Genomic DNA, 22,564 nt, shown 5'->3' with positions numbered 1-22,564 from the left:
TGCCACTGAGCTCCCAGATGGCTCAGTTGGTTGGAGCGCGTCCTCTCAACCACAAGGTTGACGGTTTCCACTCCCGCAAGGGATGGTGGGCTGTGCCCCCTGCAACTAGCAATAGCAACTGGACATGGAGCTGAGCTGCGCCCTCCACAACTAAGACTGAAAGGACTACTTGAAGCTGAACGGCACCCTCCACAACTAAGATTGAAAGGACAACTTGACTTGGGAAAAAAGTCCTGGAAGTGCACACTGTTCCCCAATAAAGTCCTGTTCCCCTTCCCCAATAAAATCTTAAAAAAAAAAAAAAAAAAAAACTTAAGAGTAACCACTCAAAAAAAAATCCAGAACTGAAATATATACAGTAATAAAAGAAGAAACAGAGGGAAACATCATAGAATACCACCATACAGAAATAATAGACAGCAACAAAAAGGCAAACAAACCATGGAGACACAATCTTACCAGAAAACTAAAGATAGAATGGTAGGAAATCCTCACATATCAATAATCACCCTAAATGTAAATGGACCGAATTGACTAATAAAAAGGCACAAAGTAGAAGATTGGATCAAAAAACTAAACCCAACCATATACTACTGTCTCCAAGAGACACATCTCAGCTACAAAGATAAGGATAGACTCAAAGTGAAAGGGTAGAAATTGACACTCCAAGCAAATGGTATCCAGAGAAAATCAGGTGTAGCCATAATGATATCAGATGAAACAAACTTCAGGGTGAAAAAGATAACAAGAGACAAAGATGGACATTTCATAATGGTAAAGGGGACTATACAACAAGAAGACATAACAGTCATCAATATTTATGCCCCCAATCAGGGAGCACCAAAATATACCAAGCAACTACTAACAGCACTAAAGGGAGAAATTGACTAAAACACAATTATACTAGGGGACCTAAATTCATCATTGACAGCTATGGATAGATCATCCAAACAGAAAATAAATAACGAAATAGCAGCCCTAAATGACATATTAGATGAAATGGACATAATTGACATTTATAGAGCACTTCATCCTAAAACATCAGATTGTACATTTTTTTCTGGTGTACATGGAACATTCTCAAGGATAGACCATATGTTGGGACCTAAAACTAACCTCAGCAAATTTAAGAAGATTGAAATCATACCAAGCATATTCTCTGATCACAATGCTTTGAAATTGGATATCAACTGCAAAAAGAAAGCAGAAAAAAACACAAATACATGGAGATTAAACAACATACTTTTAAAGAATGACCAGGTCAAAGAAGAAATTAGAGGAGAGATCAAAAGATACATAGAAACAAATGACAATGAAAATACATCCTACCAAAATTTTTGAGATGCAGCGAAAGCAGTTTTAAGAGGGAAATTTATATCATTACAGGCCTATCTCAAGAAACAAGAAAAATCCCAAATAAATAACCTCACGTTCTACCTTAAAGAACTAGAAAAAGAAAAACAAATGAAACCTAAGGTCAGCAGAAGAAAGAAAATAATAAAAATCATAGCAGAACTAAATGAAATAGAGAACAAAAGACAATAGAAAAAATTAATATGACAATGAGCTGGTTCTTTGAAATGATTAACAAAATTGACAAACCCTTGGCTAGGCTCACTAAGATAAAAAGAGAGAAGACACTAATAAACAAAATCAGAAATTAAAAAGGGGAAGTTATCACAGATGCCATAGAAATACAAAGGATCATCCAGGAATACTATGAAGGACTACATGCCACCAAATTCAATAACCTAGAAGAAATGACCAAGTTCTTAGAAACATAGCCTTCCTAGGCAGAACCATGAAAACTGGAAAATCTAAACAGACCAATCACCAGTAAGGAAACTGAATCAGTCATCCAAAACCTTCCCAAAAGCAAAAGTCCGGGACCAGATGGCTTCACTAGTGAATTCTACCAAACCTTCAAAGAGGATCTAATACCAATCCTGCACAAGTTCTTCCAAAAAATTGAAGAAGAGACAGTATTCCCTAACTCATTTTATGAGGCCAACATTACCCTGATACCAAAACCTGGTAAGGACAACACAAAAAAAGAGAATTATAGACCAATATCTCTGATGAATACAGATGTAAAATTCCTAAACAAAATTCTAGCAAATCAAATGCAACAATGCATTAAAAAGATTATTCATCACGACCAATTGGGGTTCATCCCAGGGGCACAAGGATGGTTCAACATACGCAAATCCATCAATGTGATCCATCACATAAACAAAATAAAGGACAAAAATCATATGATTATATCAACTGATGCAGAAAAAGCATTTGACAAGACACAACATCCAATATGATTAAAACACTTAATAAAATAGGTATAGAAGGAAAATACCTGATCATAATAAAGGCCATATAGGACAAACCCTCAGCTAATATAATTAACAGTGAAAAACTGAAGTCCTTTGTTCTACGTTCAGGAACACGACAGGGCTGTCCCCTAACACCTCTGCTTTTCAACATAGTGTTGGAATCCTTGCCAGAGCAATCAGGCAAGAGAAAGAAATAAAAGGCATCCAAATTGGGAATGAAGAAGTTAAATTGTTACTCTTTGCAGATGACATGATACTGTATATAGAAAACCCTAAAGACTCCACCAAAAAGCTATTAGAAACTATCAACGAATACAGTAAGGTGGCCAGCTACAAAATCAACGTACAAAAGTCCATTGCATTCCTATTTACTAACAATGAAATCACACAAAAAGAAATAAAAAAAAAATTCCTTTTGCAATTGCAGCAAAAAGAATAAAATACCTAGGAATAAACTTAACCAAGGATGTGGAAGACCTATATGCTGAAAACTACAAGACCTTTTTTAAAAGAAATTGAAGAAGACACAAAGAAATGGAAAGACGTTCCGTGCTCATGGATTGGAAGAATCAACATAATTAAAATGGCCATATTACCCAAAGCAATACACAGATTTAATGCAATCCCCATAAAAATCCAAATGGCATTTTTAAAAAGAAATAGAACAAAAAAATCATCAGATTTGTTTGGAACCACAAAAGACCCAGAGTAGCTAAAGCAATCTTAAGAAAAAAGAACAATGCTGGAGGTGTCACACTCCCTGACTTTAGCTTGTACTACAGGGCAACAATAATCAAAATAGCATGGTATTAGCAGAAAAACAGACACGTAGACCAATGGAATAGAATTGAGAACCCAGAAATAAACCCCCATAAATATGGACAGATAATTTTTGACAAAGAAGCAAAAAACATACAATAGAGAAAAGACAGCCTTTTTAATAAATGGTGCTGGGAGAATTGGAAAGCCACGTGCAAAAGAATGAACCTGGACTGCTATCTGTCACCATGTACTAAAATTAATTAAAAATGGATCAAAGACTTAAGCATAAGACCTGACACAATAAACTGCATAGAAGAAAACATAGGTACTAAACTTATGGATCTTGGGTTCAAAGAACGTTTTATGAATTTGACTCCAAAGGCAGGGGAAGTAAAAGCTAAAATAAATGAATGGGACTATATCAAACTTAAAAGCTTCTGCAGAGCAAAAGAAACCATCAACAAAATAAAGAGGCAACCAAGTGAATGGGAGAAGATTTTTGCAAACCGTGCCTCCGATAAGAGGCTAATATCCAAAATATACAAGGAACTCATGCAACTCAACAACAAAAAAACAAACAACCCAATTGAAAAATGGTCAGAGGACCTGAAGAGATATTTCTCCAAAGAGGACATACAAATGACAAACAGACATAAGAAAAAATTCTCAACATCACTAATCATCAGAGAAGTGCAAATAGAAACCACAATGAGATATCACCTCACCCAAGTTAGAATGGCTATCATCAACAAGACAAATAGTAACAAGTGTTGGAGAGGCTGTGGAGAAAAAGGAACCCTCATACACTGTTGGTGGGAATGCAGACTGGTGCAGCCTCTATGGAAGGCAGTGTGGAGGTTCCTCAAAAAATTAAAAATTGAATTACCGTATGACCCAGCAATCCCACTCCTAGGTATCTACCCAAAAAATCTGAAAACATTTATCCATAAAGACATGTGCTCCAATGTTCATTGCAACTTTATCTACGGTGCCCAAGACATGGAAACAATCAAAATGTCCTTCGATAGATGTATGGATAAAGAAGTTGTGGTATATATACACAATGGAATACTATTCTGCCATGAGAAAAGATGAAATAGGACCATTTGTAACAACATGGATGGATCTTGAGAATATAATGCTAAGCAAAATAAGTCAGACAGAAAAAGCAGAGAACCATATGATTTTACTGATATGTGGTATATAAATCAAAAACAACAAAAGAACAAGACAAACAAATGAGAAACAAAAACTTTTGGACACAGACAATAGTTTAGTGGTTACCAAACAGTAAGGGGGGAGGGGAGTAGTAGATGAGGATAAAGGGGATCAAATATATGGTGATGGAAGGAGAACTGACTTTGGGTGGTGAACACACAATGGGATTTATAGATGATGTAATACAGAACTATACACCTGAAATCTATGTAACTTTACTAACAACTGTCACTCCAATAAACTTCAACTAAAAAAAAAAGAATTTTACATTTCACTACATGTAAATTCTTGATAAATTAAAAAACAATGCATATTTAACTCTAGTTCCAGCAATGCATGCTGAAGTATATGCGGATGAAGTATATTCATACCTTAAAGTTAGTTTGCAATGCATCCAAAAAATAATAGGATGGATATTTATTTGATAAAGCAAATACAACAAAATATTAGAATCTTCATGCTGAGAATATATATGTCCATTGAACAATTCTTTCAACTTATAATCAAATCTGGGTAGGAGAAGAAAAACAAAAACACATTTGGGAATTCCTGTAGGGATGTTTCTTCCTATCACCAACCCCTAGCCTTATTTTCTTCCCTTTAGCCTCTTATAACACATGGACACATCAGCTGAATAACCTAGTTCTCACACCAACTACTTAAGCTCGGACATACTGCCTTCTGAATGGTATACAAGAGTAAGAATGTAATTACATACACACAAAATGTCACTGAGCACAACTGTGCTTTAAATAAAATTGTAGTATACAAACATAATACACTACCAACCACAAAATGACTTTTACTTATCTCTTCTTATGGCCTATTCAATGCACAAGAAAATTTATAAGGATATTCCTTTTGAAATGATTCTCTGAAACTAAGGAGTTCTTCCACAAAAAGGAATCAGGTTTCCTTGGAGAAATAAGTGATTGATAATCGGGCCAGGGCCAGGAATTTACAAGATGAGCCTGGATTACTTTATAATATCAAAAAGAAACTAAATGGTCAAAAAAAAAAAAAAAAGGACACACGAGTCAGTCCAAAGGCCAAATATGGGACGATATGAGCATCAAAATAAATAATGCTAATGAAGGATTATAATCAATTGAACATAAAAATTACAGTTGACTTTGAAAATAAATACATAAATAGAGAAATAAAAATTCTTCCTACAATAGAAAACCAACTTAGAGATGTAGAAGAAACAGAATTAGAAAGCCACCATTTGGCTTTGCAAAATAACCAATTCCAGCAAAAATCGTCGATATGGCTCACAGCAATGGGCATAAAGGCCATTTATTAGAAGTTATATCCCTCAAACATACTTACTATAAAAGCTAAAATAGTAACATTACCATGGAGAAATCCCACTGACACCAGCTTAGGAATGAACTGATAGCAGGTGCCTCTTACATGATACACTGCGAAGAGCTCAGCATCCATTCTGGGGTATTACTACCAAAAGTACACAGCTGGAGTCTAATCAGGAGGAACATCACACATCCCCAAAGTGCAGGACATGCTACCCCATAACTTGTACTCTTCAGAAGTATCTATGTTGTGAAATACCCCAAAAGACAAAACAAAATCAAAACAAAAAAATCCACAAAAAGTGTAAAGAACTGTTTTAGAGTAAAACATGATCGTGGATTCCCTTTCTTTTAGGAAAACTGGCATGATCTAAATAAAATCTGAAGATGAAGTAATATAGTATTCCAGCCATGTTAAGTTTCTGGTTTTGATCATTGTCCTGCAGTTATGTAAAATATTTCCTTGTTTGTAGAAAACACACAGGAAAAGATAAAGCAAATGTAGAAAAATATGGAGTTCTAAACATTTGTCTTACAAATCTGTAAGTCCAAAATTATGTTGAAAATACTTTTTAAATTTTGATAAAGGAAATATGACAATTGATAATCATGACAGGTGAATAGAGATAAAAGAGTGATGGTAAACATCATACTAATCTTTCAACTTTAGTTTAAAAATTTTCAAGAAATTTTATAGTTAGGAAGACCAAATCAGATTAATTGTATACAAATAAAGGCACAAATAATAAGATGTTATGTAAGTTAAAAAAATACACTTCAGTTAAACAACACAAGAAATCAGACAAATTCAGAACACAGGTTAAAAATAAACAGTTCGATTTCCAGTGGAGACTGGCTTTGGGGCCATGAGTCTCTGAACAGGAGAATAGGTTACCACTTCATAGGTAAAAAGAAATCAAACACCAGCTTTTATTTTCACATATATAAGTGGAGCTCAGCTAAAAATTATTTGATAATAGCAAATGTGACCTAAAGACTTTGAGTACTTCTTAGAGAAACACTCAGAGGAAGCAAAGAAATACTAAGAGGACAACTGATAGAAACAGAACCAAGAGGTATGTGTGTGTGTGTGTGTGTGTGTGTGTGTGTGTGTGTGTGTTTCCAAAATGGTTTTCATAGACTATTTTATTACCAACTTAATGACTTTGACACACTTGTGCACACAAACAAAATGAGAACTATACTCAAAATCATCCAGATATCTAAGCTTTTACAGGATGAATTTCAAATACAGAAACCAAATATATAAACTAAAATCAATTTTGCAATATTTTCTGCAAATTACTATCTAAATTTTCTGCAGCTACAAATAAGATACCATTACATTAGGTAGGAAAATATTTTAATGGCTTAAAATGTGAGCAAATCTCTCTCCAATTTAATGTTCCTCGACTGTGATTTAAAAACCAAACCAAAAGTCTTACAATTGAAATCTCATTAGTAGTGTTGAGAATTCTACAGCTTAGCATGAACTGGCTTTATTATCTAGGTTCACAAGTTATTTGTTAACGATCTCTTGCTACACGGAATGACAGTAAAATCCTGTGGTTTTAAGATGAGTCTGAAGCCAAGAACTTCTCCTCTATCCACAGACTGTAATACGAGGAATACAGGCCATTCACTCAGCACCAGCTGTGAACAGCACTGGTTTCAGGGCAAAGACTCTGAGGATAACTGGTTTTTCCTTAAGTCCTCACCACAAGTGTGATCCTACAACTCGGTGACACAGTCTGTTTTGCAGACTCTTCTAATTACAGCTGTGAACCATGAACTACAATATTATGTTTTTGCCCTAATACTTCCTAACACCCATTAATAAAATTTTATTGGTACTACATGCAGCCATTAATAAAACTTTTATTTACAAGAACATTTATTATCACATAGTTAAAAAAATTTTCTCCTTTTTAGGCAACGTGATATAAAATAGGAGTCTGGGAAAAGCAGCTAATGGGCTATATTAATCCCCTTATAGCAGCTAATAACAGATTGATTCCCTCTTGCCAGATTACAAATGTCTAGGTCATTCCAAAAGTTGAGAAGCAACACTATCCCAAGAAACAACTCAATGTTAACTTCCTCCTCTGCATTTGAATTTCAGTAAAAATAATTGTAATTCATCAATATATCGAATGCAGTCCCCACATTAATTCAAAGAATTATGATAATTTTAATCAATCACTCTTGGGGATCATGGTGTTGTAATAAATGCTTTCACACGTAAGGATCTGGGAATCCGCTTCCCCCGAACAACACTTAACCAGCCACAAATATAAATGACAAAAAATATACCTTTCTAACCCTGGCTATAGAGTATTTTATTTTTCCCACACTAACCTCCAAAGCTAATTTTCACAAAATAGAATACACTAAAAAGGGATGGCAGGATATAATGTGTATTATATTTTTTACTAGCTCTGCTATTTGGAACAGTATTTGGGGCTGACTGATGGAAGAGATGTCAATTTGAAATCTATTACACACAGGAGATTGACATATTTTTGTTAATGAGGAAAGTTTACAAAGACAACTACATTCAGTGAGCACTTCAGTTCACTGACTCTGTTCACTCCTCTCTTTATTTATCCAAAGGTGACCGTCACTCGTAAAGACTGCCAAGATGCCGAAGATGGGAGTGCCGAATACCCCCAAAATACTGCATGAGCATCTACTACATATACAGCACTATGCTAAGTAAGGCGCTCACAAGAGGAAAAATGTCAAGAAAAACAATCTTAGTTTTCATACATGTTCCCTAATGACTATCAACTAAATTCAGTTTGGTTATTGGCTGACTTGAAAACAAACAACAAAAAAGTCCCCAAAATTTACATAAATAAATGCTAAAAAAGTCTTCCCTTTTGCCTTTTGGCCCAATAATCTGTGGTGGTAACTATCCCACTCCTATCAAGAGGCTGAGAACGAAATAACAGAATAGATGGCAAACGGTGAAAAACAGGATTTTCATAACCAATATGTAAAAATAAATCATATAAAAAGATTAAAAACGACTTACAGAATTCAGTGGAGCAACAGCAACATGTGGAATTCTTTTTGCATCCTGTTAATTTTGAAATGATAACAAAGCTAAGATTTTTCACTAAACACAAATTTTAGAACACTGTTGCATTTAATTGTGAATTTAAAAATTTACCGCTATTGGGCTTGACTTCTTCTCTAAATATTGCGATAAAATTCGCCGAGCTGTTGAACTAGTCACACCATAGGATTGTGCATTGAGTTGCTTAGCTTTCATCTGTCTTCTGACTGGTGCCTAGAAAGTAAACCTTGTGTTATCTGTTGGAACTGTAAACTCTACAGCACATATTTCAGACAATGAAAGTATTTACAAAACACAGAATGGAGGTCGAAAGGGAAATAGGAATATTGTGTTAACAACAACTTATCTCTGGGTGGTGTCATTAATCATATATTCAACCTTTTTTCTTCCTTTATTGAAAATGCAATTCTCTGCCAGTGAAATTACTTTTATAATCAGAAAAACATGATAAGACACCTTGCCCCACTCTAAAGATCTGCCAGCTGTGTGAAATTGGAAAAGTGAGATAACTGGTAGAACATTGTAGCATTACGTTCAGCTGTTTTTCCTTGATATTTTAATCCAAGAACACTGGTTTAAGGAGAACTTGATTAAAATATGAGTTATTCAGGGTATTAAATAGTATTTAAGTATATTCTAACATAACTAAAGAGACTGTAGACTCTACTGCAATGGAAATAAAAACTTTTAAACACAGTTGTTTCTTAAATTTTAATGAAAGAAAAATTTAAATATGTAGGCTCTTTCTTAATAAATAGCTTTGTGACTTCTTAAAATTGGAGTTAAGGAAATAACCTTATAAAGAAGAGACAAGTACCCTTTAATACACAAACAATGTTTACAAATTCCAATAGAAACATTTCCTTTTCTGCAGAATGCATTACAACATTTCATAACCAAGTGACTACCACAAGTCAAAGTAGTTTGGTAATGCTCACTATCAAAAAAACACAATATTAATCAAATTACAACCCAGTTTCTATAACTAGCTGATAGCGTCTGAAAAACTGAACCATAATAACTACTTTAAATAATGTTTCTCTATATGATACCAAACATTCATTATATTTTCAGGGTAGCTGCAATATTCTACATAAGTCTTACTAAGAATTTGGTGCCCCTTTAGGATTGCTGTTCAGGACAGAGGCTTTGGCAAACATGAGGGAACATCAAAATCCTCTAGGAAAATATAACAGTCTGTGCTGCCACTGGTTTCTACTGGGCACTGGCCTCTCAGGGTCTTACTTCATAAAATGGAAATGAATTAGAGAATCTTTAATATGCCTTTCAACTCTCATGCTCTAGCAAATGAAGAAAGAACAAATAGATTCATCCCAAATGTCAACGATAAACATCTGGAGGCCTGTGTTGAGAATTATTCATATGGTATCTCAGGACTCAGCATTAAAAAGTATAGGATTGCATATACGAAATAGAGGAGGAAGTAGCAGGAATAAACTAACTTGGGACAAGCTTACGAATCATGGGCTTGTATCATGCTATCTGCTACTAATGTGATGAACTATGTTAACTGTAAAAAATTTAAAATAATAATATTATAATCCACTTTAAATTTTAGAAAAAGCTCCCTGTGTGACTCCAAGATCCAGTTAACACTTTCTGAAATAAAATATTGCCCTTCGTGAAGACACTCAGAAATAAGACTCATAATTACTGTTAACTATTTATGAAAGCATCCTCTATTCAGGAAAACAAGAAACTACTCTAAAGAGAAGGCAAATTTTCAAATATCCTTCTTTATACAATTTCTATGTCTGTCATAGATTGTCATCTTTATATGATTTCCCTCTCCAAAAGCCTACATATTTAAAAGTCCTTCATTTTTAAAATGTGAAAATCTGGACCATAAGCACCATAACAATATACACACAAAACAGAATTTTATGAGCTTCAAGACTTGGGACAAAACATAGAAAGCTGCAATTCACCTTAAATTGCTCCTTTTAAAAAAGCTAGCCATCAATTTCCCACTCTTCTCTGCTAATGTATATATGTAAATGTAAATCATTTGTATAATGAGTTTGTATTCTGTGACCCTGCTTCACTCACATATAAGTTCTGATAACTTCTTGTAGTTTCTTGGGATTTTCAATATAGATGAGCACGTTGTCTGTGACTAGGAATAATTTTATTCCTTCCGTCCCAATATGTATGTCCAGTATTTCTTTTTTCTTGCATTAGCAAGGACCTGTAGTACATTTAACAGCACCAGTGATAGAGACATCCTTGTTCTCTTCCTAATCTTAGGGGGAAAGTATTTAGTCTTTCACCATTAGGATGATTCTAGCTGGAGATTTTCTGTAGACACAATTTATCACATCCAGGAGGTTCCATCTGTTCCTAGTTCTGCTGAAAATTTTTATCGTGAATGGATGTTGAATTTTGTCAAATGTTTTTTATGCATCTGTGGAGATGGACAGGCAGTTTCCATTCTTTATTTACTGGGTAGATAACATTAATTTTCAAATGCTGTACCAACCTTCATTCCCAGGACATACATACTCCATGTGACCCTGATGTAATACACTTTTTATATATGCTGGGTTCAATTTGCAAATATTTGTTGAGAAGGTTTGTGTCTAGAACTCATGACAAATACTGGTCTGTAGCTTTCTTATAATGTCTTTGGTTTTAGTCATCAGGGTAATGCTGGTTCCTGAATGTGTTGGAAAGTGAAAAGAAAAAGTTTGTGTACAATTGGTATTATTACTTTCCTAAAGTTTTGGTAGAACCTCCAGGAAAGTTATCTGGCCCTGAAGTTTTCTTTGCTGGGAGGTATTTTATCTATGAATTCGATTTATTAAATAGACTATTTAGGCTATCTATTCTTCAGTAATAGCAAATAACATGAAACAGGTATAAACCTAATGAAATACATACAACGCCTGTGTGATGACTATTACAAAACACCGAAGACAGAAATTTAAAAAGACCTAAATAGTGGCAGGAGGCTTAAAACAGGAAAGATGGCTCCCACCTGCCGGCTGCACAGAAGAGGGACCCTCACACAGGGAAAATAACCCCAAAGTTACACAATTCAGTCTTTCCCCTTATGTCTCTGACACTTCCCGAGTCTCCCTCTCTCCGCTGAGCCCATGCTTCCATGTTTGTAGGACAAGTGAAGACCAGCCTTAATTCATCTATTTCATACCTAGTGGAATAACATAAAGAACATTCCTAATGGGAAATGAGGCAAGTTATTCTTTGGAAATGTGCTCACACTTTGATGCTGATGAAATTAAAAGGCCAGGGAAGAGATTTACGAAGCCTGATTTGGACCATTAGGGTCTTTGAGGGTGGAAGAGTTCCTGTCCCTACTGGAGTTAAAAGAATTCTTTAGAACAGCGAGTAATAGATACAATCCACACAGACGGGAATGGACAAGCAGACTTTAAAGAATTCATTGAGGGGGACTTTCAGTTCAGTGTCAAAGGCAATAAACAGCAGAAGTTGAGGTCTCCTTTCCGTATCTACGACATGGACCAATGTGGCTATCTTTCCAATGGGAAACTCTTCCAGGGGCTGAAGATGATGATGAGAACAATCTGAAAAATACACATTTACACCAAAGTACAGAGAAAACCATAATAAATGCAGGTAAGGATGGAGATGGAAGAATATCCTTTGACAAATTCTGTGCTGTTGTAGGTGGCCTACATATCCACAAAAAGATGGTGGTAGATGTGTGACTCTTTTTTAGAGTAAGCACCTAACACTCTTCCTTTCTTCTCCATCTCCGAAGATTGACTCAAGCCATCCATCAATGCGCTCTGTGTATTTAAATGGAAGTATTTTTCTCTGTGAAGCCACATTTTCCAACATGAGCCTCATGAAGCCAACTAAGTGTTATTGACCTCTTCTTCTCTCAGTAACTCAGTGTAGAACTTTAAAGTCTGAAGGACAACATGAAAGGAGCAGCATATCAAGGTGGTGAAGAAAGGGAAGGGGTTCGCTTTTTAATTTATCTTTCTTCATCTTGTATAACAAGAAAGAATCGGTAAATGTGTATATACAGATCTATGTAGCTTTCTATATGTGAGGTAGGTTTAATATACTTGATTTAATATGCTTGATTTAGGGAAAAAATGATAGTGTACAAAAGTGCCCAGTAGAACATAAAATATCCTTACTTTTATTTCACACAGTTTCATCATATACAGGTAAAAGATTGTACAATTTGAGTCGGGTGTTAGGCAAACTACTTTCCTTTTCCTGTGTTTTGTCCTTTGAGTGACTGACAAAGCATTTGTTAACATCCTATTATTTACCTTAATTACATGATTGTAACAGAGGAGTCTGTACCTTTTTTAAAATGGACCTCTTGTTTACATAGTTTGCCAAATTTTAGAAGACAATGTTGCCAAACTGTGGAAATACTAATGTTCAAACTGAAAATCTCCATTACAAGGAACTTTCTTCCTCCACATCAGTATGTGGATTATAATCGCAGCCAGTGGTTTACCTGTTCCAGTGTCAACTGCCATGCACTCTGCTTCAAGGGGGAATGAGTCTTCTGTGAATTTTTTGTACATAAGTATTTGTTACAAATATTTTTTTAAATCGCTTTCTATTTTTCTTGCTTGTGCATACCTTGGCTGAGGTTACAGAAAAATAGTGCAAACATTATTTACTTACTAGGTAAGTAAACATTATTTACTTACTTATTTACTATCTTTACTGAAGATTATTTAAATCTTTAAAGAAAAACTAAAGATTTTTTTTTCTTTTTTTTTTAGTGTGTGTGGATGGGAAAGGTAGGGGTGGATTATGTCGAATGGTTAGTTTTTCTTCTGCATGAAACATCATATTGTAAGAATTTTAGAAAACTGTGTACTGTATGAATAAGAAAATAAAATATTTGAAACTTGAAAAAAGAAATAACTAAATACATGTACTGACGTATCGCGTTCATGGATTGGAAGACTCAATTTTGTTAAGATGTTTATTCTCCCCAAATTGATCTGTAGACTCAATACAATCCTAATCAAAATCCCTGTAGACTTTGTAGAAAACTGATAGCATGATTCAAAAATTATGAAAAAGAATAGGAAAGCTAAAACAAGCTTTAACAAGAACAAAGTTGGAGGACTCACAGGATCTGATTTCAAGACTTACTGTAACGCTATAGTAATCAAGACAGTTCAGTGTTGGTGAAAGGATCAATACACAGATCAATGGAAAAGAATGGGAAGTCTAGAAATAGAGCCACACACAATACAGTCAACTGATGTTTTAAAGGTACAAAGGCAATTCAAAATAGAAACTATAGTCTTTTCAACAAATGTACTAGAAAAATCGGACATTCATATGTTAAAAAATGAATCTGGATCCATACCTCACATAACATACAAAAATTTTCTCAAACAAATCACAGACCTAAATTAACAAACAAGGTACCAAGCCATTGCACAAATAGAGTTGATTTTTGTTCTTTCTTATTGTTTATTTTTAAAAAATCTCATTTAGTTTGAAGCAGTGATTATTTTTTGCTAATGCAAACCAATAACTCAGAGTAAAAGGACAAAAGTGGAAATGGTGTTTTCTTTTTTTTTTTCATGTACATTATGATGGGATGTGCTATAATGGGATTGTTCATCAATTCTTATGCATTAGAGAGAGATGATTGTACATTTGTTTCCAAACAATGTTTTCAATGAAGATACTTTTTTCCTATAAGAATAGATTTATGTTTTCATTTCTTAAGTAGGAATAATATCTTGAATCTATTCATGCAATTTTTATGCTTTTGAATTTGTTTTTACTTTTTGTGAATATATATAGACATTTCTTTTCTCCTTTAGACAAATATTCATCTCTAAAATAGTGTATACTTCTCTTACAAGAGGAAGCTAAACAGTAGCTTAAGTATTTTTCTGAAGTTCAAAAGGGATTTTAAATCTAAAAGGGAAAATATTTCCTTTTGGCTTCTTTGGAATAATTAATCTGTTTAAGGTCTATTTTATTATAGCTTTTTTTTTCTAAAAAGCTGTTTTTGTAGTTTTTAATAATTTTGAAAGACAGGTACAAATGATAAGTAAGTATTGGCATTCAAATCGAATTTTGTTTAGGTTTTTTCTGGAAAATAATAGAAGTGGGTATTACAAACATTCTTTTCTTTTAGGGGCTATATGAAGATGACTTTGGATCTAAGGGAACTTTTCATACATTAGATTTGTACAGGTATGTTTAGGATGTGTAATGATTAATTCCTTTGTTGAAAAAGAAATTGAGGTACAAGTTACATGTAGTAAAATTTACACTGATTAGACTATTATTTCAATTTTAACAAAACACATACAGTTGTGTAACTACTTTTGCAATCAAAATATTGAACTAATATTTTCATCAGCCCAATATTTTACCTGGAGCATCTGGTCTGTAGTCAGACACTCTTCCTACTTCCACCCTATGGCAACTACTGATGTATTTTAATTCCCTGTAGTTTTGATTTTTCCAGAATGTCATGTAAAGTTTCTTTTAAATTTTTACTTATTTTAAGTGTGTTTTTCCAGGACCCATCAGCTCCAAGTCAAGTAGTTGTTTCAATCTAGTTGTGGGGGGCGCAGCTCACTGGCCCATGTGGGAATTGACTGGGCAACCTTGGTGTTGTGAGCATCGTGCTCCCACCAACTGAGCCAACCAGCCGCCCCAAGTAAATTTTTAATATAGCATGTAGTGTTTTGAATCTGGCTTATTCTACTTAGAGTAATGCATTTGAGATCAATTAATTTTTGTGTATATCAAAAATTAGTTCCTTTTTATAGCTGAGCTACTATACTGTTTGTTTATCCATTCACCAGTGAAAGGATACTTGGGTTGTTTCTAATTTTTGGCAATTGTGAATAAAGCTGCTATTGACATTTGGTGTGAACATTGATGTTCATTTTGTTTTGATAAATACATAGAAGTTAGACTGCGAGGTCATGAGGTAAGTATATATTAAACTTTATAATAAACTGTCAAACTGTTTTCCAAAGTTTCTCATGCTTCTTTGTATTCTCACAAATAATGTAGGTGTTCTGACCAGCAGTTGGTGGTCATCAGTTTTTTGTTTTCTGTTTTTTATTTTAGCCATTGTCATAGGTATGGAGTAGTCATTCCAACTTGCTCCTCTTTTTATAGTATTTCCCTAATGACATTGACAATCTTTTCATGGGCTTATTCGTCATCCGTAGATGTTCACTGGTGAAATATCTGTTCAGATCTTTTGCCCATTTTTTAAATAGGCTGTTCTACTGAGTTTGGAGAGTTCATTACTCAGGGTATAAATCCTTTATTAGATATGTATTTTGGAAATATTTTTCTCACTTTCTCTGCTTTATCTTAACAATGTATTTTGAAGAGAATTGTTCTTTTAATGACATTTGGTATAATGGGGTTTTCGTTCCTTTTATGGTTGATGCTTTTGGTGTAGTATCAAAGACATTTTAGCCTAACCCAAGATCACAGAGATTTTCCCCATGTATTTTCTTGTAGATGCTTTACAGTTTTAAGTTTTAATGACTGTGCAGGACTAATCGGTGATGGAGAAGAAGTCAACACAAAGGAACTAAAATTGACGGGAGGCCATAAAGAACTGGTCATGGGTAGAGTGATTCTTGGTAATACTGGTCCTTCCATTTCCTAAAACACTATGTTTTATAATGATGTAGTTCATTTTTCTTCTAAAGGCCACTATACACAACAACTACAGAATATACCTTCTTCAAAATTCATCAAGCACACCATACACTGGGCTTTAAAACAAGTCTCAATGTGTTCTAAAACATTAAAACATTAAACAGGGATCACAATAATGCATGGATCACATGAGAAACCAGAAAGGAAATCAGAGAAAACATAAAACCACTACCAAAATCTTCTGAAACATAATACAGGATAATTTCTTTGTAGTCTGGGAAGAAGGAAAGGTTTCTTAGAACACAAGGAACAGTAAAATACTGGGGGGGAAAAAACCATAAAATTCAGACTTTATAAAATTTAGAATCTCTGCTGATCATAAGATAATATTATGAAATGAAAGGTAGGCCAGACTAGGAGAAAAATATTTGTAAGGCTTGTATCAGACAAAGCATATGTGTCTAGAATTTATAAACAGCTCCTATAATTCTATAATTAAAAGATAACCCAAATTTTTAAAGGCTAAATGTTCTGAAGACAGACCTCACCAAGGAAGACAAACTCATGGCCAAGAAGCACATAAACAAGAACATATTACTAGTCATTAGGGAAATGCATAGTAAAATTATGACACAGCAGCATACACAAAGCAGAATGGCTACAATTTAAAAGAGCACAACCAACTACTGGTAAGGAGGTAGAGTGACAGAAAGGTTCACACACTGTTGGGGGACTTTAAACTACTATTCTCACCTCTACTTGTAGGTATTTACCCAAGAGAAATAAACATATGTCTCCAAACAGGTTCAAGAATGTTCACAGCAGCTTTTCATAAGAGCCAGGCAAAAATCACTATACACTGAGTAGCTGCACTGATATGAATGTTTAGAACAAGCAAAACCAACAGATGGTGTGAAAAATGAGAATACTGATTGCCCTGGGGCAAGAGACTATAAGTATTGACTGGGAAGGAACATGAGTGAATTTTCTGCAGGACTGGAAATGTTCCACGCCTAGGTAGTCTTTGGGTTACACAGGTGTAAACATCTGTCCAATTCATTCAATGGTACACCTAAGAGTTGCATATTTCACTGCATGTAAATTCTTGCTAAATTAAAAAACAACAAGTATTTAACTATAGTTTAGCAACATATGTCAAAGTATTTGGGGATGAAGTATATTCATATCTTCAACTTCGTGGCAATGCACCCAAATCATAATTAGATGGATATTTATTTGATGAAGCAAATACAATAAAATGTTAGAATCTTCATTTTGGGAATATGTGTCCATTGCACAATTCTTTCAGCATTTCTTCTGTGTGACGCTTATAACCAAATATGGGAGGAGCAGGAAAACAAAAGACACATTTAGGTATTTCTGTGGGGATGTTCCTTCCCAACCCCAAGCCCTAGCCTTATTTTCTTCCCCTTAGCCCCTTATAACACCTGGGCACATAAGCTGAACAACCTATTTCTCACGCCAACTCCTTAAGCTTGGAAATACTGTTTCTTTATACTATGGACCTTGAACCAATTCTAAGTTGATTCCTAGTCACCAAAATTTTGACTTCGTTGATCAGAAGTAAGTCTCACAAATCTGGGGAAAAGAAAGTCATGAACTGTAATCGGATGCTTATAGACACCTCAGGCTGAACACAACTGCCATCAAATATGGGACTTACTATGTGTTAATTTTATAATACCTTGACTTGGGTTATCTCATGTGAGGTAGACACTATTGCTGTGGATGAGGAAACTGAGGCATGGACATATATGGCCCAATACCACATAGCTATTAACTAGCAGACATCCTACAGACACAAGGTAAATATACTCAGTATTTATATCTCCATTTTAAAGAGAAGGAAGTTGATGTGCAAAGAGGTTATGTTTGCCAATGTTACTCACACCACTAAGCAGCAGGACTGTACCTGACATGATAATATCAAGCAATTAAGTCTCCCAAACCCTGTCTTATTATACACTACTTTCCTATTCTGTATCAATGGACTTTTTCATTATGAAAATGAGATTGATATCACAATAGAAGCAAAATGACAATGTTTAATGACTAATACTCAATTCCTACAGAGGGAGGGAGTAGACCCAGATAAGAGAGGAGGAAACAAAGAGCCATAAAACTCCTAACAGTGAGTGTATCAGGTAGTAAGAGCGTGAAAAACAAACATTTAGACAAACACCACTACCCTCCATCTCTCAATACAGTAAAATCAGATTACACACAAATCTGCGAAATGGCTAAAACTGAGCTACTGGCATCAACCTGAGATTCAGCTAAAATCTTAGCAACTGTATCTCTAAAATTTGAAAGTGAGGGAAATAAGCAAATTGACCAATCTGTCATCAGGCAAACAACAAACCAAGCTAATGTTTTCTCAAAGACATAGACTTTCCAAGGGTTAGACCACTCATTTTACTGAGAAAAATATAAACTTGTCTAAAGAACAAGCTCATGCTATATTAATCACTACTAATTTCCTCATAGAAACAAGGCAAGACAAATAACATATTTCTTAAATGTAATTATGTCTACATAAAGAGCTTTAATGACAAAATAAAAGCAATTTGCTAAGAAAACTACAAAATTTTATACATGGAATAATCAATAGCATTCAAGACATTTTCTGTCAACAGGTTACAATACACTGATATATTCCCTCCCTTTGCAACACTCCAGCCCAGCAACAAGTAGAAACTAAGGAAAAAATAGACCTTCAAGACCATTAACTGAGCTGAGACCTCCAACATAAATATCACAAGAGAGCCATATGGTAGAAAGTCCAAATTGCCAAACCAGTCATGATTCTGCTGAGTCTGAGTCCCAATGACAAAGGTGCTAAATAGGAAAAGAGGAGATGAAGAAACTGAAAAGCAAACTCTAAATAATCCACCAAAATAAAATACCAATAGACATGAAGAAAATCAATACTAACACATGCCACAATTTCAATCAAAACATGATTTTACCTTCAACAGAAACTGTTACCAGTTCTCCTATTTACAGGTGAAAAATATACTCCTAAAAAACTCAGGGATCAATAAGAAAGCCACAAACGAAATTTAATTAGAAACAAATGACAAATGAAAGCATTAAGAAACAACCAAAACTTAAATGACCCAGCTGAGCTGAAAAGTTCATTTATAAAAAGATTGAAAGGAGACCTGCATTCACCTCAAAGTGGCGAGAAAACAAAATACAGCCAGCTATAGAAAGAAAGGTTAAATTAACCAATCTTCAGTTGGTCTGTATCTTCATAGAACTTTTATGTTCAGAACATATAAAGGACTTTTCCTAATAAAAGAAAACCCGTAAGAAAAAACAGATGAAGAAAGAGAAAACCCAAAGGGCAAAGAAACTCACACAAAAAATGTTTCCCTTACCTAGTAAACAACAAAACACAAAATAAAACTCCAATGGCATGCCACTTCGCAGACATCACAGTGGCAAAAACTTAGAAATAAACAAAATCAGTAGTGGTATGGACACAGGAACAGCAGAGCTACGCACAGTCACGCGGAAATGGTAAGCTGTAAAACTACCTTGAAGAGCAATGAGGCAACACATCACACATCTAAAGGTGTGTATGATCCCCTATAATCCAATCCCATTCCGCACAAAATAGATGGCATCTGTGCCCAGGGAGACGTGCATGGACATTCCCCTCAGCATGTATTAGGAATGGACCCAAATGTACTCTGCAGAATGGATTGTGGGAAATCTTCCTACAGGATAAATATGTAACAGTGAAATTCAATAACCCAGAGTTATCTTTCACGACACTGATAAGTTTAATAAAGTAATATGAAGAAAAAGGCAAGTGAGATGAATACATACAATATTAATCCGCTTATAGACACTTCAGATATTTGCTAAACTAAATCATAATATTTTGAGGGTCAAATAATTTCATGTGCCATATTCTCTTGGAAGAATTATGGCTTTTTGATGATACTCGTGAAATTATAGGAGCTAGGTTAGGTATTCTGTGTTGTCACAGTGAATGTGATTTAAAATTTAAAAGACACACACACACACACACACACACACACACACACACGATTGGAAGGGACTGTTTCAGCGGCAGGTTATTCTTGTGCTGGGTCACCCCAAAGCCCATTGCTCCAGACCTCCCTTCACCACCACAGCACACAAAGGCTTTTAATAAATATCAAGAGTATTAATTATATAACCCTACCTTTTCGTGTGGAGGTTTAGTTGCCACAAAGCACGTTCTTTTCTGTTTCATCTTGTTACCTCCAGAAGGTAAACCATTGGCTGCAGACATACTTAAGATTGGATAAGAAACACCACTACGAAAAAAAAAAAAAAAAAAAAAAAAAAAGGAAGGAAGGAAGGAAAGAAGGAAGGGAGGGAAATTAGGCAACTGATGTTACTCTGCTCCATAATTTGTGAACTGATTACCTAAAAATTAGAGAACTACTAACAAGAAAATAAAGGTACAGCTGAATGTGATTTTAAAAGCTGATAGATTTCTTTGTGTAAAAGGTTCTGTTTTCCAAGCTTACTTAATCTTCAAAATGGCTTATGTGAATCAAACATAGACCTTACAAATTAAATATAATGTTTAGCTATAAAGATGACATTACCTTTCTTGTTGTTCTGTATTTTGTCCTGGTGTCATAGCTTTTTCATCTACAGTCTAGAAAAAATGAACACAGCATGTTTAAATGCTTTCTTATTTGTTCTCATTTTTGTAGTAGCATCCTTCTATCGGTGAGTTTTCATATTTGGAATCAGGAATTTCATGGTTCTCAGTAAATGAATCCTAAAATTGGCAACTTATACCCTGCCTTCTGAATGGTACACAAGGGTAAGAGCATAATTACATACACATAAAATGTCATCGAGTACAACTGTGCCTTAAATAAAATGGTAATCTACAAACTTAATCTACTACCAACCTTAAAAAGACTTACTTATCTCTTCTAATGGCCTATTAAACACACAAGCAAATTCATAAAGATATTCCTTTAGAAATTATTCTCTTAAACTGAGGAGTTCTTCCACAAAAAGGAATCAGGATTTCTTGGAGAAATAAGTGACTGATAATAGGGCTAGGTCCAGAAATTTACAAGACGAGCTTGGATTACTTTACATTATCAAACAGCATCTAAATGGTCAAAAAATAATGGGGAAACATCAAAAGGACACAGGAGCCAGGCCAAAGACCAATATGGGATAATATGACCATCCAAACAAATAACGCTAATAAAGGATTTAACCTATTGAACGTAAAACTTCAGGTTGACATTAAAAATAAACACATTAATAGAAAAAAAGATTTCATCCTACAATAGGAAGCCAATTAATGTACAAGGAACAAGGAATTAGAGAATCACCCTTTGGCAATAAACAAATAATAGATTAAGGCAAATATCATCAATAATGCTAACACGAGTGGGTGAAAAGGACATTTACGTGCTCAAAGTTATCTCCCCACGAGAAAGTTACTACTAATAAAAGATAAAGTAGTCACTTGACAGTGGACAAATCCCACTGACACCACCTTCGGTAATGATCACACTGCCAGGAATGGGATGAACTGACAGCATGTGCCTCCCACATGATACACTGAGAAGAGCTCAGCATCCATTCTGGGGTATTACTACCCAAAGTACACAACTAGAATCTAATCTGGAGGAACATCACACATCCCCAAATCGCAGGACATGCTACACAGTAACTTGTACTCTTAAGTAGTATGTATGATGTGAAATATCAAAACAAAACAAAAAAACAAACTCCCACAAAAACTCTAAGGAACTGTTGTAGACTAAAACACGGTTTTGGATTCTTTGTCTTTTGCATCACTGGTAACTTCTAAATAAAAACTGTAGATTAGATAATAGTATTGTACCAATGTTAACTTTCCGGATTTAGTAATTATTAGGCACTTATATAAGGATTTCCTTGTTGGTAGAAAACATGCAGAAAAAGATAAAGCAAATGTAGTGTAATGTGAACTTCTTCAAATTTGTCTTGCAATTCTGCAGGTCCAAAATTAAGTTCAAAATACTATTTTAAATATTGATCAAGCAAATCATGACAGTTGAATACAGATAAAAGCGTAAGCGTCACCATTGTATTATTCTTTCAACTTTACTTTGAAACATTTCAAGAAATGGGGTTGTTATGAAGATCAAATCAGATTAACTATATATAAGTAAAAACACAAA

General features: G+C 34.6%; 1 protein-coding gene and 1 pseudogene across 1 annotated transcript in view; one reads left to right on the top strand and one right to left on the bottom strand.

Annotated features, from left to right (window-relative positions):
- The window catches only part of LOC117027110 (nuclear pore complex protein Nup153-like), an 85,155-nt gene that overhangs the window by 27,064 nt on the left and 35,527 nt on the right, over positions 1-22,564 (bottom strand). Inside the window, 3 exon segments of the mRNA XM_033114506.1 lie at positions 16,209-16,346; positions 20,563-20,677; positions 20,975-21,027. Of these exon segments, the coding sequence (XP_032970397.1) occupies positions 16,209-16,346; positions 20,563-20,677; positions 20,975-21,027 (306 nt within the window).
- LOC117027345 (calcineurin subunit B type 1-like) lies at positions 11,904-12,415 on the top strand (annotated as a pseudogene).

Source organism: Rhinolophus ferrumequinum, chromosome 9 (assembly GCF_004115265.2).
Source record: "Rhinolophus ferrumequinum isolate MPI-CBG mRhiFer1 chromosome 9, mRhiFer1_v1.p, whole genome shotgun sequence".
Lineage (NCBI taxonomy): Eukaryota > Metazoa > Chordata > Mammalia > Chiroptera > Rhinolophidae > Rhinolophus > Rhinolophus ferrumequinum.
The sequence above is the reverse complement of the archived record's forward strand: the minus strand, read 5'-3'. Positions and strand labels throughout refer to the sequence as shown.